The 16,497-nt window shown below is 42.6% G+C and overlaps 1 protein-coding gene across 1 annotated transcript; it reads left to right on the forward strand.

The window, feature by feature from the left end:
• Nucleotides 1-4,049: 4,049 nt before the first annotated feature.
• On the forward strand, nucleotides 4,050-7,481 carry wfikkn2a (info WAP, follistatin/kazal, immunoglobulin, kunitz and netrin domain containing 2a; the record flags this gene model as incomplete). Its single annotated transcript, XM_083779455.1, has 3 exons — nucleotides 4,050-4,274; nucleotides 5,412-5,728; nucleotides 6,278-7,481. 3 exons carry the CDS (start codon nucleotides 4,050-4,052, stop codon nucleotides 7,479-7,481), a joined length of 1,746 nt encoding a protein of 581 aa, XP_083635581.1.
• Between the last annotated feature and the right edge of the window lie 9,016 nt (nucleotides 7,482-16,497).

Raw genomic sequence — 16,497 nt, forward strand, 5'->3', positions numbered from 1 at the left:
GTGCGAGTATTCAAATGTAATTAAAGATAGTTGCTCTGTTCATATAGTATTTCTATGTAAGCTATTTTTTGTTGTAAACAGTGCAGGGATACACACAATGATTTTGGTTATATTCCTCTTGTCTTTCCTCTCCCACACCCCACCACACCACTCTCTCTACGTGTGAAAAGTGGACTGACTAAGTAAATCAAATGGAAGGTGTGGGGAATAAGGCTGGGGTTGCCATGGCAATCAATTGGCTCAGGCAAAGCCTGCAAATTGGACAGGTGAGGGGATTTAGGCTCATTAGGTCCACTGGCAGAGCCTGACCAGAGCCTTTTCTGGTAGTTCTGCACAACCGCGTATCCGACCGACTCAAGGCCGGGCACTGCACTCCCTGTGGTGGTGTGGCACGCATGTGTTGAAGTTGAAGTCGGTGGGGCAAACGGTTCTCGAGTTACGTGGATTACAGACGTACGTACATACACGCGTACTGAGACGTGGTGCATTTATAGTAGGATGTTATATTATCAGGCCAGGCCCCACTCCTTTATGGGCCATTTGAAGCGACCAACCCCAGTACGGAGGCGTTCAGCCGGGTCCAATGCCAGCGTGGTAGATATATACAATCATTAAGACTGGACAAACGGATATGTTGGCACTCATTCATGGAAAGCACTAGGACATTCCCTTTGGAGGTTGAGAGGTTAATGTAAAGTGTTGAACTTGTTTCTCATTGTTTATGTGACTACTTAAGTTTATGGTTATGTGATGAATGATGATGGGTTATGGATTATAGGATTATGGGTGTTGATGAATTGAAAATGGAGGACCCTGATGTAAATAAATCTTAGTGCTTTTTCTGGTTTTATCCTCATAGCAGATTTTGTATTGACCTGTACTATCTTTGAAATGTACCTACAAACTGTTACTACAATTTTCAATCAATCAATCAACTACTATCGCTCGGCCTTCATAGGACTTCTCTTTGACATACACTGTATATAATCTGTCATTTATTAGTAATATAAGTATTTGACCTTACCCTGGCTGTTTACAGTTGTAAGGTAGAATCCAAAACCCAACTTGTAATTTATACTTCATGTTCGCTAAACTAAATCAGCAGGTTCTTATACATTATTGTTTCATTAGTTGTGTAATGTATTGTGTATTGTATCATTACAAGACTGGTGCTGCTGACTGGTGTTTTGTTTTGCAAAGACTTGCTTTATTGAAAGTGTCAGTGAACCACATGGCATTTATTCTGTTTTGTTTCCAGGAATTGGCTTATTGTGGAATTAGAGCAGCTTCTCACAACAAGACATCAAGCTGTTCGGACCACACTTGGCCTCTTGCATGTGAGAGTTGTGACAGCATTTTGTCTTTATAGTATCCACTTAGGACAGCCTGACACTTTGTCAGGACATATTTTGAGTAACGTTCAAAATGTCCACACTAGGGCCGCAACTATAGTTTATTTTGTGTAGGTATTCTTCTATTCTATTGATCACTTATCGATAAGCGTTATTTTTTAAATATATATAAAATGTATATTCTATGCTATATGAAATATATTCATTATTTCATACTTTGTCACACAACAGTGCTATTTTACTATAAAAGTGTGTTTTTGAAAATGGCGGCCTTTAATTGCAGTGTGTCACTCGCCATCTCTCTCTCTCCATTTCAGCCTAATGAGAAAAAAAGGGGAAAAAAAGAAAGAAAGAAAATGTACTTTGTAATGTGTTCCCTAGTTTGAATACTTTTCAAAGCATACACTCCAGTAGCCTAGACTGGTAAACAATCCTGGATTCCTGGTCACGTGAATTCACAATATCTTGCGTCTTCTGCAGACACATGCCTAATGTGAATTCACGCGACTGGGATGGGAAGGTTTACCAGCAGCCTACTTTAACTCAAGTACAAATTTCAAGGAGCAACCTTCATTTGTAGTTGAGTAATATTTGACCAATACCTATTTGACTCAAGTACTGGTTGAGTACTTTGTCCAGGTGTGTAATGCCCCCTTGTGGCACAGTGTAGCTATAGCTCTGTATGTGTTGTCTTTGGCAGGCAAGGAACACAGGGACTATTTTAGTAGAAAAGACTAACATTACATTACATTACATAACACCAGATGATGAGCTACTTGATGAGTAGCATAGCTTGGGTGTGGCAAATCGTATGGGAAGTACTACTGGGAGCCGATGGTAGGTGTGGCGCTCCACCTCAGCAATCCATCTCCCAGGAGTATAGCACATTGTAACAGGGATAGACAGATAAGCCAACCTACTTCTACATAAAACCAAATGAGAAAATGAATTACTATAGGCTATATGTATGATTGATGAACTTTTATCTTTTTGAGGGGCAGGATCCGCCGGGAGAATCTAGACGCAGCTGTGCGACATGAGACTAATTAATTAGAGCGACAGAGAGAGAGAGGAGTGTGTGTGTGTACATGTGTGCGTTAATTTAACAAATTGGTGCAGACGATCAGAAATCAGCAGAGAGTGATCGACGTTTGCGCTACTCTATGCAGCCGAATTGAAGTGGACTCGGTCCCAGACTTTCTTTTTCCTCCCTGGAAATAAAAACGTCTGTGTTTCCGAGGCTAAGGCTACAGTGACAGGCTGCGCTTATAAGGTTCAAGGATATCTTTATTATCACAGGGGAGAATTCATTGCAGCCTTATCACGAAGAATACAAAATACAACATCAACACACTGAGTATGGTGCCATCTTCTGGAGAATGACACTTCAGTTGCAAGAAATGCAGTCTAAAACTAGAAAACGTTCCCCTCTGGGCACAGGTCTTGACCAGGCCAGGTCAGATTGTGGCCTCCTGGTGGCGCTATAATAGGCCAATGTGAAAAGGGTGCCATTTGTTCTTACACCATTGATGGCAATTGGATGATTTGAAGCATTTTGTTCCAAAAATGTGTTTTGCAAACATCCACCTGTTGGTGGCACTATAACAGGCCAATGTGAAAAGGGTGGGATATATTCCTCGGCCTAGTAGGAAAGTCTGTGAAAGATTTCACGTAAATTGCACACTGCGTTCATGGTTTGAGCTTTTTGTTTCAAAAGGGCCAATCCTGCAAACTTTGAAAGCCAATGTTTTCAAAAGTCTGCCTCCTGGTGGCACTATAACAAGCCGTTCTGGAAAATTTGGGGCAGAGGTTCATCGTTGGCATCCAGGGATTGTGTGTGTAAAATTTGGCATCGACTGAGTTATCGGTGCCGGAGATTAGCTGTTCACAGACGGACGGATGGACGGACACGGACGGAGTGACAATAATGCTACTGAATTGAAGTTTAATCTGACAGCAGGGCACATAGTAGGCCTAGTCCCTAAAAGAAAATACTATGCTAGCTAAGTATTAGTCATAAGAACTCGACATAGCGTGCATATTCCATGTCGCAAGTTGAAATGGCATATAGGCTAGGCCTATTTACAGTTGTATGTATTGTCAATAAAGACTGGGCTAAGTTTTTCTCCTGGAGAATATTCACATATTGTCAAAACATTATAAAACTAATCATTTATGACATTATAATAATTGTGTTTTGGCTTCATGTTTATCCATACACATTTCTGTAATGACAGCTTGCTCTCACTCACTCCGACTTTGCAAGCTAAGGGTTAAAATGGCTGAGTCCTTACGCACATGGTGTCTCGCCAGTCCCATGAGCGAATAACGCAGCTTGCAGTCCATTGGAGAACCCTTTCCTTTTTTTCTTTAATTAAATTCATCATAACTGTAACTCAGCTGGGATTTGCTGTGGGATAGACGCGCCACTGTAATTCATGTATCTTAAGTAATAAGGTTTGCATACCGCAAGCCTAATCTCTTAGGACTATTAAACGCGGAGCAACGGACTTGGGGAGCTCTCCACTCCATGGCAGACGCTATGCGTCTCTCGGCTGTATTTGGTTGATGTCCTGTGGTTTGATCTTAGTTTTATAATAAGTTCACCGGTATTTTTGAAGGGACCTTTTCCGCACCACAACACTGAATCGTTTGCTTCCACGGTGGTTATCATCATCGTCCCGTTACGCGCAGGACATGTGGTGGATGCTGTTTCCCCGATGGATTTGGTTCCTGCTTGGACAGTGTTATATTTTGCTCCTGTACATAGACAACAGCTGCCGTGTGCGGGCCATGCCGATGCCAATGTCGTCCGTGGCAAAGGTGGTGTACTCCCACGCGGGCATGTGCCCGAACGAGATGAACCCCAACCTGTGGGTAGACGCCATGAGTACCTGCATGCGCGAGTGTGAATCTGACCAGGTGAGTTTTATATGAACCAGCGATATCTTTGCGCACACTCAGTGGAAATAATGTCCAGTGAGTGGACCACGTTGACATTTGGAGAGCAGTGCGCACTCACGTGCTGTTTTGTTTCTCAAATTGTTGTAGGCTATATGATTTTATAATAAAGTAGCTCTGGTCCTTATCTCTACAATGCCGCAAAGGCAATAAGGCATTAGAGGACCAGAGCTATAATAATAAAGGTGCATTAGCCTAATAATTGCGAATATTGCAACATATAAGAATTGTAGGTCACTCCTGTTAAATATTTAGCAAGATGTTGTAGGCTACAATATTCTAGTAACCATAATATTGGTTTACTGTACATAGCCTATTATGAAAGTGCAAACAGATTGATGTTTGTACCTACTATTACATAGCCTATATTAGGCTACTGTTGTGATGTAGCCTAATAATTGAAATCACCTGTCATATTTTACACCTTTAGGCACAGCTGCTTAATGGTTACTATATCATTCACTGCAGTCTTTTGTGATTTGCTATTCATTTGACTTTTGTGCAGGTATTAGGATATAGTATAGGGCAGGCTACTGTATGTGCAGGGGGGGATTGACTTTATAAAATGTTAAGCCAAACGCATATAAGGCACAAAGGGACTCCCCCACTTACTATAAATATACTGATCCAAAGGCAGATACATTTACATCAAATCACAGGTAAACCACACATGCACCTATTGACAAATCCATTATGGTAGGCTGTGTGGTAAGAATACTGTGATTTCTGTGTTTGAATTCCCCATTACCTTTTAATATTCAAGGGCTTCAACTGACAGCTGCCAATAATGTTTCTAATATTTTTTATTTAGCAAATATTGTCAAATTCTAGCACTGAAATGTGCTAGAATCCAGTAGTATTTGACAAGCTGTCTGCCATAGAAACATGAACTTTTAAGCCTTTTCCTTATAATGTCTCTGGATCATTGATGCATCAGACTGCACTAAAATTGATTTATTTATTAGATCCCCATTAGCTTAAATAAATATTATATTTTGATGTCGATGATGAATATGTAATTGTAGCTATTTGAGCTATCAAATGAGCTATCAAATGTATTAAACAGGTGTTTTATGTTTTCAATCTCCCGACATGCAGGACTGCGAGACATTCGAGAAGTGCTGCAACAACGTGTGTGGCAACAAGAGCTGTGTGGCAGCACGCTACATGGACATCAAGGGCAACAGGGGCCCCATTGGAATGCCGAAGGGCGCCACCTGTGACAAGTTCATGTGCAGCCAGCAGGGCTCCGAGTGTGACATCTGGGATGGCCAGCCCGTGTGTAAGTGCCGCGACCGCTGCGAGAGAGAGCCCCACTTCACCTGTGCTTCCGACGGCATGACTTACTATAACAAGTGCTACATGGATGCAGAGGCGTGCTCTAAGGGTATCTCCATCTCTGTGGTCACCTGCAGGTAAAAATGTTAAGTACTTTTTACATCTTTTATCATCCGTTCGCCGCTATGCCGAGGTAAAGTCATTTCATGCTATGAATGAGTACACTGTAAACATCCTGGGACTACTGTGACTCATTGAGAGTAAACAAATGTGACCCTTGCAGTGCATGTTTGAATGGCGTACGTATTTATCTGGTGTCACTGTAGCCGACAAATACAAGGGCTGATCAAAAGGTTAAATCTGACTTTGTTCAAAGACTATTATGAGCTGTTTCCTTACACCGAATGCAATGTGATCAGGCAATTGTCTCAGCCTTCCTCGTACATGGGTTGCTGACCTTCACATTTTTATATTATCATGGATGTTGGGGAACAGGACGCAAAGCAAAGTTTTTTTGTCACCAAAATATATTCCTCTGTTTAATTACAACCACGTTACAGAAATTATTTTATGGTGACAGTTAATCTTGTATCTAGTCTTTTACTACACTCATAACCCCTAGCTTCTTTGGTGGGTATTTCAATCAAGCAGGACATTGAGTCTCTACTTACTTGACTTACCCACAGGTTCCACTTGATGTGGCCAAACACCAGCCCCATCCCTGTGGAGACCACGCTACGACCCACCACTGCACTCCAGACCACCCTACCTGCCGACATCCACCCCCCAACCATGCTCAGTGGCCCCACACAACAAGCGGTATTTGCTGGCGAGACGGCCAGCTTCCTGTGTGAGGTGTCCGGGAAGCCACGTCCAGAAATCACCTGGGAGAAACAGCTGGAGGGCAGGGAGAACGTCATAATGAGGCCCAATCACGTCCGAGGGAATGTCGTGGTCACCAACATCGGCCAGCTGGTCATATACAATACCCAACCTCAGGATTCTGGCATTTATACGTGCACGGCCAAAAATGTCGGCGGCACCATCTCAACGCACTTCCCCTTGGTTGTCATCAGGAGGGAAACGAGGGGTAAGAGTGCTGAGGGCAATGGTACTAACTTGCCATTTCCAGCTGAGGAGTGCCTGAAAACACCTGACACAGGAGACTGTGGCGAGGAGAGCATGAGTTGGTACTATGAGTCAAAGAGGAACAATTGCTTCACCTTCACATACAGCCAGTGCAATAAAAACCGCAACCACTTTGACACCTACCAAGGCTGTATGCTGTCATGTGGTGCAGAACTAGCGGCCCCCTGCAGCCTACCCAGCCTTCAGGGCCCCTGTAAGGCCTATGAGCCTCGCTGGGCATACAGCAGCAGCCTCAAACAGTGTCAATCCTTTGTCTACGGAGGCTGCGGAGGCAACGAGAACAACTTTGAATCCAAGGAAGCCTGCGAGGAGATGTGCCCATTTCCAAAGAACCACAACTGCAAGATGTGCAAGCCACGGGGGAAGATGGTGGCCAGCTTCTGCAAGAGTGACTTTGTGATCTTGGGGCGCGTCACCGAGCTGACGGAGGAGCAAGAGTCAGGCCACGCCCTGGTGACGGTGGAGGAGATCTTGAAGGACGAGAAGATGGGTCTCAAGTTCTTCGGCCAGGAGCCGTTGGAGGTGACACTCCTGAACATGGACTGGACCTGCCCCTGCCCCAACATCACCATGGCCCCAGACGGGCAGCTCATCATCATGGGAGACGTGCAGAATGGCATGGCCGTCCTGCAGCCGGACAGCTTTGTAGGCTCCTCCAGCACACGGAGGGTGAGGAAACTCCGCGAGGTAGTCCACAAGAAGACTTGTGACTTTCTCAAAGACTTCTCCACCATCCAGTGACGGGCTTCAAGGTTTCCTAACCAGGACAGGTGGACTCTTTTCAAAAGTAATTCTGGGTTTGAAGTTCCATTGACCTCACCAGTCTGACTGACTGTCAGTAACCATAAAGCTATTAGTCTGTTAAGCTATTAGTCTGTTATCTGGAGGTTGTTGGTGCCTATTTGTTTCTGTTTTCCTTCATTCCTTATTGCTGTGTAGATACTGTACCAAGGAATACATTTGTGACCTTCATAATGCATTTGATTTTTTTTATGTTGTATTCTACAGTCTACTTTGCACATTATTTGTGGACAGTGGCAGTGGCTAACTCGAGATGTGTTTAATTTAGTGCAAACTATAGATCACAATCAAGGTGTATTCACTGAAGAAATAGCCTAGTTATAGTGAAAAGCATATGTACAAAATATTTAATCTTTGTAACTGTTTTAAAGCTATAATCCAGGAAACTGTAAATTTTTAACAAATGTGTATTGTAGAGTATGTTTAATATAGGCTATCTAGCACATCTGCCTGCTCTTCCATTGAGACATGTTTGACCCTGGGTCAGCCACCTACTGGTTGACAATGTCAACAAAGTTATTTGAAGCAGACGGCACACCAGATTGGACACTAGATGCACTGCCATCTTTATTGTAGTTTGGACATTGTTACAACGACCTCACCCCCTTTGTAGAGGGAGAGAACGGACATAAAACATACGGATTGTAGCTTTAAGTTAAACAAGAAATTGCCTTATGCATTACGTTTTAATTAACCTAATGGCATTCATGTAGCTGAATGATTGCATTACGCTGCATTACGCTGTGTGCGTATATTCTCAAACTATTTTGTAATATATGTTCTGAGCACTTGAGCTCACAATAATGCAATGTAAAACCTCGTTTTATCTACCAGAATCAAATAAGCTATTTGGTTCCACTGGATTTATCTACTTAACTTCATATTTATTGTTTTGATCTTTTGAACTTTTACGGTGGTGACCAAATATAGTCAATATATCTGTTAATTTCCTTAGGAGCAGAGTACAGATACTCTTATCTCATATATAACTTATTAGTGTTCTAACTTAATGAAACATGATGGTAAATAAAGATAACTCTCTTGTGTTTGCAATTGTCAATGCTCCATGATGTTGTGTTGCTTTATATACCCTATGCACCTTCACATGAAATCAAAGCAGTCTAATGTAACCACTTTCAACATGGCATTCATCATTTGATCGTTATAGGTAAAAAATATTCACACATTTTCAAAATTGTTAAGACTGTAGGAGAAAACCTTCGCACACCTAGACATTAGGCATATGCACTGGTGCGTAGGCCAGTGGACATCAATGAAAGCAATAAGGTACACCCGCACACTGTATTTGCTCGGTAAAATATTGTCTTATTTAATGAAGCAACGTGCACATGCCTGAGGAAGGTCCGGAGGGAGGGACCGAAAAGTTTCTTCATTAAATAAGACAATACTCATGTCCCGAGCAAATACACAGTGTGCGAGTGTACCTTATTGCTTTCATCAAAATTGTTAAGACAAATTGTCAATGTTCAAAAATAGTGTCGCTTCATGGCGTGTTGTGACTGTGAGCTTGTAGCTGGCCTCGGTCCCAGTCTTACTCATCTGCGAAGAGAAAAGCCTGGTCACAACCTAAGGCAGAGAGTGTATCAGCGGAAGTGTTGGGCCGGAACATTCGTCAGATGTATTTCCCCCGGATACGATATTATTTGACCAAATGCAACACTTGTTTCATTTACATAGAATGTAAGCAGATTTGTAAAGCACCAACATCATTTCCTTGAATGGTAATTCCGCTAAAATCCTGCTACTTCCGCCGATACACTCTACAGCGTAGGTCTTGCCCAGCGTGTGGCTTAAGTGTGTGTACAGGACAGCATGTTAGCATACGGTTTTGTAGGCCACTAGTTCCCCAACACTGGGTCGGACTCGGGACCCATTTGTGGGTTGCGGACACATTTTTAACTGACCTTTTTTTTCTACATTTAAAAATATACATTATTTCAAGTAATTTCATGAAGAAATTCCATAAATTAGAAATGTTTAAGAAGTAGTGACAATAGCCAATCTACAAGCTCACAACGCTTGTATTAAAGATGCTATTTTCACTAGTTCGGGTCCCCGGCGGGGAGACATCAAATTTCTCTTTTGAGTCACAGGCTCAAAAGTTTGGGAACCACTGTTCTAGGCTTCTTCCTCACGCAGCGAGAGCAGTTTGGCATTAAAATGTGGAGCAGGTCACATTCCAGCCCAGCTGTGGAGGCCTGCAGAGTCTATGTGTTGTGTTGTGTCTGGGTCTGACTGGGGCCCTCGCATAGCACACAGTCACACACTCCACCCACCCTCCATCAGATCCTTTCATGTGCAAGAAAGAGGCCAGCGTGAAGGGAAAGAGGACCAAGAAAGACATGTTGGCTGACTCTCTCTCTCTCTCTCTCTCCCTCTGCCATTTCTGCGTCAAAGGGGCATAGTGTGAGGAAAATAAGAACGGAGAATCATGGAAGGTACGAGGAGGAAATGAAGGATGACTAACAGACGTTTGTGGAAGAGACAAGCATGCATGCACGCACATCATCTGGCAGGGCAGTGTCTCCTAATGCCAGTATACTTTCTCTCTCCAGCCAAACTCTGACCCTTGGCAGATAAGCGAGCCGGCTCTCCTTTGAACCGTTGGTGTTGGAGGTGCCGTGCATGGGAGTAAGGGCCGAGGGGAGGGGGGTGTAGGCCTGACAACATAGGGCTGAAGATGGGGTTAAGGAGTGTACTGTAGTAGTCCCATTAAAAAAAAAGAAGACTGCTATTCAGTGATTGAGTTTTTCCTCAGGATTTGGGGATACAAAAGAGATATACGAGTTATATTTTCATGCAGTCATGAAATCAGAATCAGACTTTATCCTAACTTTATCGTCACATTGCAGGTTTACGGGTGTAAAGACATGGGTGAGATATGTTTTCTTTTGGCAGAGGACAGATCCCTGTGGAGTCTCACTGGCTGGCTGAACAGAAGAGACATTTAGTGACAGATAATGATGTAACACCACTCACTATTCTGTACATGCTGAACCAAATGACTATACATAGACACAGTATAGGATAAACTACTTAGAGAGGTTGTAGCCAGGTCTGACCTTGTTTACCTCTCAAGCTTTAGTTTATACTTCATCGTACGACAGCTTCGCTTGCCGAAAATAGCCAATCTGCAAGCTCACTCACGTGCTATGATGCCACACGTTGTGAGCTTGTAGATTGCCTATCTTTGGGAAGCGACACTGCCATATAACAGGGTTACACGTTAACTCTCAACTCCAAAGTCCATTTCTGCTCCTTTCTCAGCCTTTCTGCCTCCTCGGGCCAACAGACAGACAGTGCTGGGTGGTGAACCCCCTTGATCTCGCCAAATGAAAAAGGGGGCCACGGGGGGGGGGGGGGGGGGGGGGGGGGAAAGGCCACCTTCATTAAAGGGGTTGTTGACATGAAGTGTTGAGTATGTAAGTGGCCCAGCTCCAGACAAGCTCCACATGCCGCCCTCGCTCGCTTGCGGCTGACAGCCATGCAGCTGCAAATGTCAAGATCAAGTTCACTCGGACCCAGACAGCCATGTTAATAAGCCAGACACAGCAACAGGTAGGAAGGTGGGGCGCAATGGCCTCAGTCACCCCGCCACAGTGCATTTCATTTCTACCGTCTCTGCAGAGGGTTTTGCTAGGCAGATTTGTGACGTACTGGCTGGTCCGGACAGGGAGGGTTATATAACTTTTTAGATTTGAAGAATCTGCTGATTTCTGGCCCTTAGCACAGTGGTTCTCAAACTGTTTCATGTCAAGGACCCTTAAATTTACATATTTGCCCGCATACCCCCACCTGAAAGTATTTTGTGCCAGGAACCCCATTTACAAGAGTGTGTTTTTAAAATGTTTCAGAAATATTCTGAAACAAATTAATCTCTCAAGATCTTTTCAAAATAGCTGATGTATGGGTTAAACAAATGTTGATGCTCTGTTCACTAATTTGCTAGGGACCCCCTGGATCCCCTGAAGTAGATCTGAGGGTCCAATTGGATCACACTTTGAGAAACATGGCCTTCGCCAACAACACTTCTCTCTTGCATATGAACAATATCCATAATTTACATAATACATAATTTACATAATATCCAGCAACGAAAAGAGGGGAAGTGACACTGTGACAGCAGCAGTTAGACAAATATATAAACCCAAATAACTTCATCTGTCTGCACCATTGCCCTTAACATGTAGTGTTGTTGTGGTCATCAATGTCATAATATGGACAAATGAGTCAGTGGCAAAGATTTGTTCTTGTCCGTGGCAAATCTTTGGTTTTCCTTTTTGCACAGCATTATAGTGTTCTTAATTTGAACATAAGACCCAATTACTAAATGTCAAGTCTCCAGATTTTCAGAATATGTATGACACATATTTACAACACTAGGGCATATTAGGACACTAGGGCATATTAGGTTCTCGAATGTTATATTTGCAAGGACCCCCTTAACTCCGATAGTGTACATGGTTTATTTTACACTCTCAGAGTTACCTGGTCAGTCAGGGCTAGCTCTTTGTGTTTGCGGTAATATTACTCTACTCATTTAGAATGTCTGTGGATTTTTTTTAATTTTGACAAAAATATCCACCAAATACCTGTTTCTATATACATGAACACAAAATGGAGGTGGTGCCCCTGCCCCCAGGGGGGAATCGTATTTTATTTTATTATTATTATTTAACAAAATGGGTTCCCAGATTGCAAATAACATAATAGCGAACTTTGAAAACTCGGCCAGATGACCAATGGTGTAACTTCCATCAGCCAGTGGCTATTTCTCAATACCTGTTCTTGTCTGTACTGTCTCATGAGCTTTTGATGAGCATTATCAGTTGCCAAGTATTGTCCGATGGATGCATTAGGTGGTGATGAGGTTGTGTGAACCTTTGGACAGGCAAATATCCCAGAAAGAAGAACCTGCAGCAATGGAGCAGGAGGAGAAAGCTCACAAGCAAGTACTGTGGGGTCACAAAATTATGTATTAAGATTAATGGTTTTCTGATCATTAAGTTGTTTAACTTGAACTTGATGATTTGTCAGGATTAGATACTTTAAATACTTTGACACATCCTGTAGCAATTATACAAGTTCACGTGTGAGCTCGTAAAATAAATCACACTCGTGAGTGAGGGGTGCCACAATGCCACATGACTTGGCTGCCACAATGTGCCACATGACGTCAATGTTTGTTTAAATGTTTGTTAAGTGCTCTAAACAAACATTAAAATTCCATAGACTTGGCTGCCACTCTGTTTGTTAAAGAGTGCTCTAAACAAACATTAGACTTGTTGGCTGCCATATGACGTAATTTCAAAAGCCAGAAGTTGGAGGGTCAAAAGAATAAAACATGTCTTGACTGTGTTATGCCTTCTGTACTAAATATAGCGTTGTGAGGAGGTGGAGTGGGGTGGTCATTGAGGTTTAATTGATCAAAAATATGCTGTTCCAGACTCCAGACTCCAGAGCTAAAAAAAGGTTGACTGCAGGTGTAGTAGGCAGGGAGCCAGCAGTGGCATAGCTGAGCAGCAGGTGAACCTGTAATCTGTCTGATTAGCTGCCTATCTTACCAGTGGTGGAAAGTAACTAAGTACATTTACTTAAATACTGTACTTAAGTACAATGTACTTTACTTGAGTATGGTACGGTGCGTTTAACTTTACTACACTACATGCATTTGAAAACTTTTGTATTATTTATTATTATAAACAAAACAAGCATTACCCACTTCAGGCCTATATATATACTAGAATTTCGCGGCCGTTTCGCGGCCGCTCATCCCAGAGTTACGTTGCCTCACACTATGGGAAGAAGGAAATTGCGGGAGTTGACTCCACATGTAGTAACGGATGGGTTATTAGTTATTATTATGTGTCCTTATTAGTGTAGTGTAGTGTAGTCAAGACGTTATGGCTCATACACACTGCCCGGTATTTGCTCCGATTATGCTGTCGGGGAGCATTTTTGGCGCTGGCAGACAAAACCCCTGATCTGACGTTAAGCGGTGCCCAAAAGTTATAGATCACAAAGGCTTTGCAGCTTGAGATGACCTGAGATGACTTGATTGATTGACATAAAAAGGGCCTGTCAGCTCAAACACACAATGCAATAGTTGTTGTTGCGTACAATCATCAGTACCAAAGTCAAATACCAAAAATAAAAACCCTACCATTTCCCCCGCTCTATTTCCCATTCCATGTGCGTTTGTCTTATAGTTTCTCTGGCCTCTGTACTACTGCCACCTACCGTCCATTCATTGTATTCCAGGGGTGTCGAACTCAACTTGGGGCGAGGGCCGCATTGGTCAAAAGGTCACTTGATGGGGGCCACAACCAGTTGCGGACGCACGCTCAATGTCTCAGTCAGTCACTGACTCACTGCTATAATATATATCTATCTATCTATCTATCTATCTATGCTCAGACCCAGCCAGCCAGCCATCAAGCCACACACATAGTGCTCAGACCCAGCCAGCCAGCAAGCCACACACATAGTGCTCAGACCCAGCCAGCCACACACATAGTGCTCAGACCCAGCCAGCCACACACCGTACGGGAATCTTCAAAAAACTGAAGAGGCTACTGGTGATTGGAGAACCTGATTTGGACATGATCTGATGCAGGACAATGTCACTATGACAGAAAGAGAAGATGGGTCTGGCCACATTCATTCACCCCATAATCTCAGTGGAAATTGGGGAATATGTTGTAAAATAAAAAAGTCAGAAAACTGGAATGTGGGAAAATGCCTTATTTTTTACATTTTCTTAGTTCAAACCATTCCACATGCCATGGTCCACATGCCATGGTCACATAACCATTATTGAGTGCATGCTTTGATGGTTACAGTTTTATAATCAGTTTTGATGAGTAAACCTTTGTGGAGATCTTCTCAGTTCTCATTGTATGCTAGTTACTGCCATTCAGGATGGAAAATTAAATCCATTTGGATTTGGGGAGAAGTAGTTTCATAAGGGGCTGGTATGAAGTACTTGATATAAAGAGAACATGTTCAGTTCACTAGTCTACACTCTACTCTACACCTGCCTTCATTTCATCTGATTGTCTGTGTGGCAGGCACTTAAAAGCGATCGTTAACTGTGTCTGTTAGAGAGAGGGGCAGAGAAGAGTGGCTTTGCTCAACTTGATTTATACTTATATTCTTCACTCTGATGAAGGTACATGTTCGATATATCATGCAGCCTTCCTTATTAGCCTATATTTTGACATGACATTTTGTGTGTGTGTGTGTGTGTGTGTGTGTGTGTGTGTGTGTGTGTGTGTGTGTGTGTGTGTGTGTGTGTGTGTGTGTGTGTGTGTGTGTTGTGTGTGTGTGTGTGTGTGTGTGTGTGTGTGTGTGTGTGTGTGTGTGTGTGTGTGTGTGTGTGTGTGTGTGTGTGTGTGTTTCGATGTGCAGGGCGTTGCTGAAAATGAGCACCTGTGCTCAGCTACTTCCCTGGGTAAATAAAGAAAAAATATAGAAAAGAAAAGAAAGGTACCTTTCAAAACCAGCTGGTACAGACGAAGGGGACACCACTGTATGTAGCCTCAATTACATTTTGTAACTATTTTCTGCAATGGGATGATAGTTTTATTTGGTGGGTATATGACTGGTCGTTTTGAAAGTAGCTCTGAAGTAAAAAAAAAAGTGTGGGCAGCCCTGGTATAGATGAATATATATATATAATATATATATATATATATATATATATATTCATTCCGTGGGTAAATCCCTGTAGGCTACCCACATATTGGTAGCCTATATTAGCCCAATATTGGCGTTATGCATTTCACTTGAATAATGTTGTGTGTGCACGTGCGCGTGCGGCGAAAGACAGAGTTATTTAATGAAAGTGAAGATTATAACGTCCTGTATTGGTAGCCTATATGAGCCCAATATTGGCGTTACGCATTTCACTTGAATAATGTTGTGTGCGCACTAGGGCTGTCCCCGACTAAGGATTTGTATAGTCGACTGATAGATGAATAAAGCAATGAATGAGCAAAAAAAGAAAAAATATATATATTCTTTTTTTTTTTTTTTGCCCCAATTTTTTTATATAAAAATACAATATTTACAAAAATATACAAAAATATTGTATTATTCCACTACGTCTGTGGGGCACATAAACACATTTGAACATTCTGACTGTTCAAATCTTTTTTTTTAACAACTGAGAGGCTTGTCATTAGCCAGATTGAGCACAGCAGGTGAGATTGAGATTCTGGAGTCTATCAGGCCAGCGCACTGTGCGATTCAAGTCACAGACAGTGGCACATTGCCACACAGGCAGACACACTCCACATGCACATTGGAGATTTGAACAGTCAGAATGTTCAAATGTGTTTATGTCCCCCACAGACCTAGTGGAATAATACTATATTTTTGTATATTTTTGTAAATATTGTATTTTTATATACATTCTTTTGGGGCAAAAAAAAAGAAAAATTATGAACATCGACTAAGAGGTGGTCAGTCGACTGAGACCCGTTCCGATCGATTAGTCGACTATTCGACTAATCGAGGTCAGCCCTAGTGCGCACGTGCGCGTGCGGAGAAAGACAGTTATTTAATGAAACTCAAGATTATAACGTCCTGTCTCGCTGCGTGTGTGTGTGTGTGTGTGTGTGTGTGTGTGCGTGCGTGGTGTGGCGAGAGAGAGAGAGATCGTAGCGTGCGTGTGCGTGTGTGTGTGTGTGTGCGCAATGAAATGTACTCGGCAGTATGGCTGGCAGGCGAATTGGCGAATTGGAGCGGTGTAATTGTAATAGTTTGGTACAAACCAAAAACTGTGAAAGAACAATGTTGATGTAACTAAGAGATTTGCTGAGAGAGCGATATTTTAAATACAGAGACTTAGAAGGAATAAGCAAAATTGTGAGGCGAAGATTCCTCTCCTTCTTCGTTTCTCTTCCTGCGGGAGATGAGAATCAGATTCTGA

The sequence above is a fragment of the Protomyctophum parallelum genome (genome assembly GCF_964188405.1).
Source record: "Protomyctophum parallelum genome assembly, chromosome: 13".
In the NCBI taxonomy this organism is placed as follows: domain Eukaryota; kingdom Metazoa; phylum Chordata; class Actinopteri; order Myctophiformes; family Myctophidae; genus Protomyctophum; species Protomyctophum parallelum.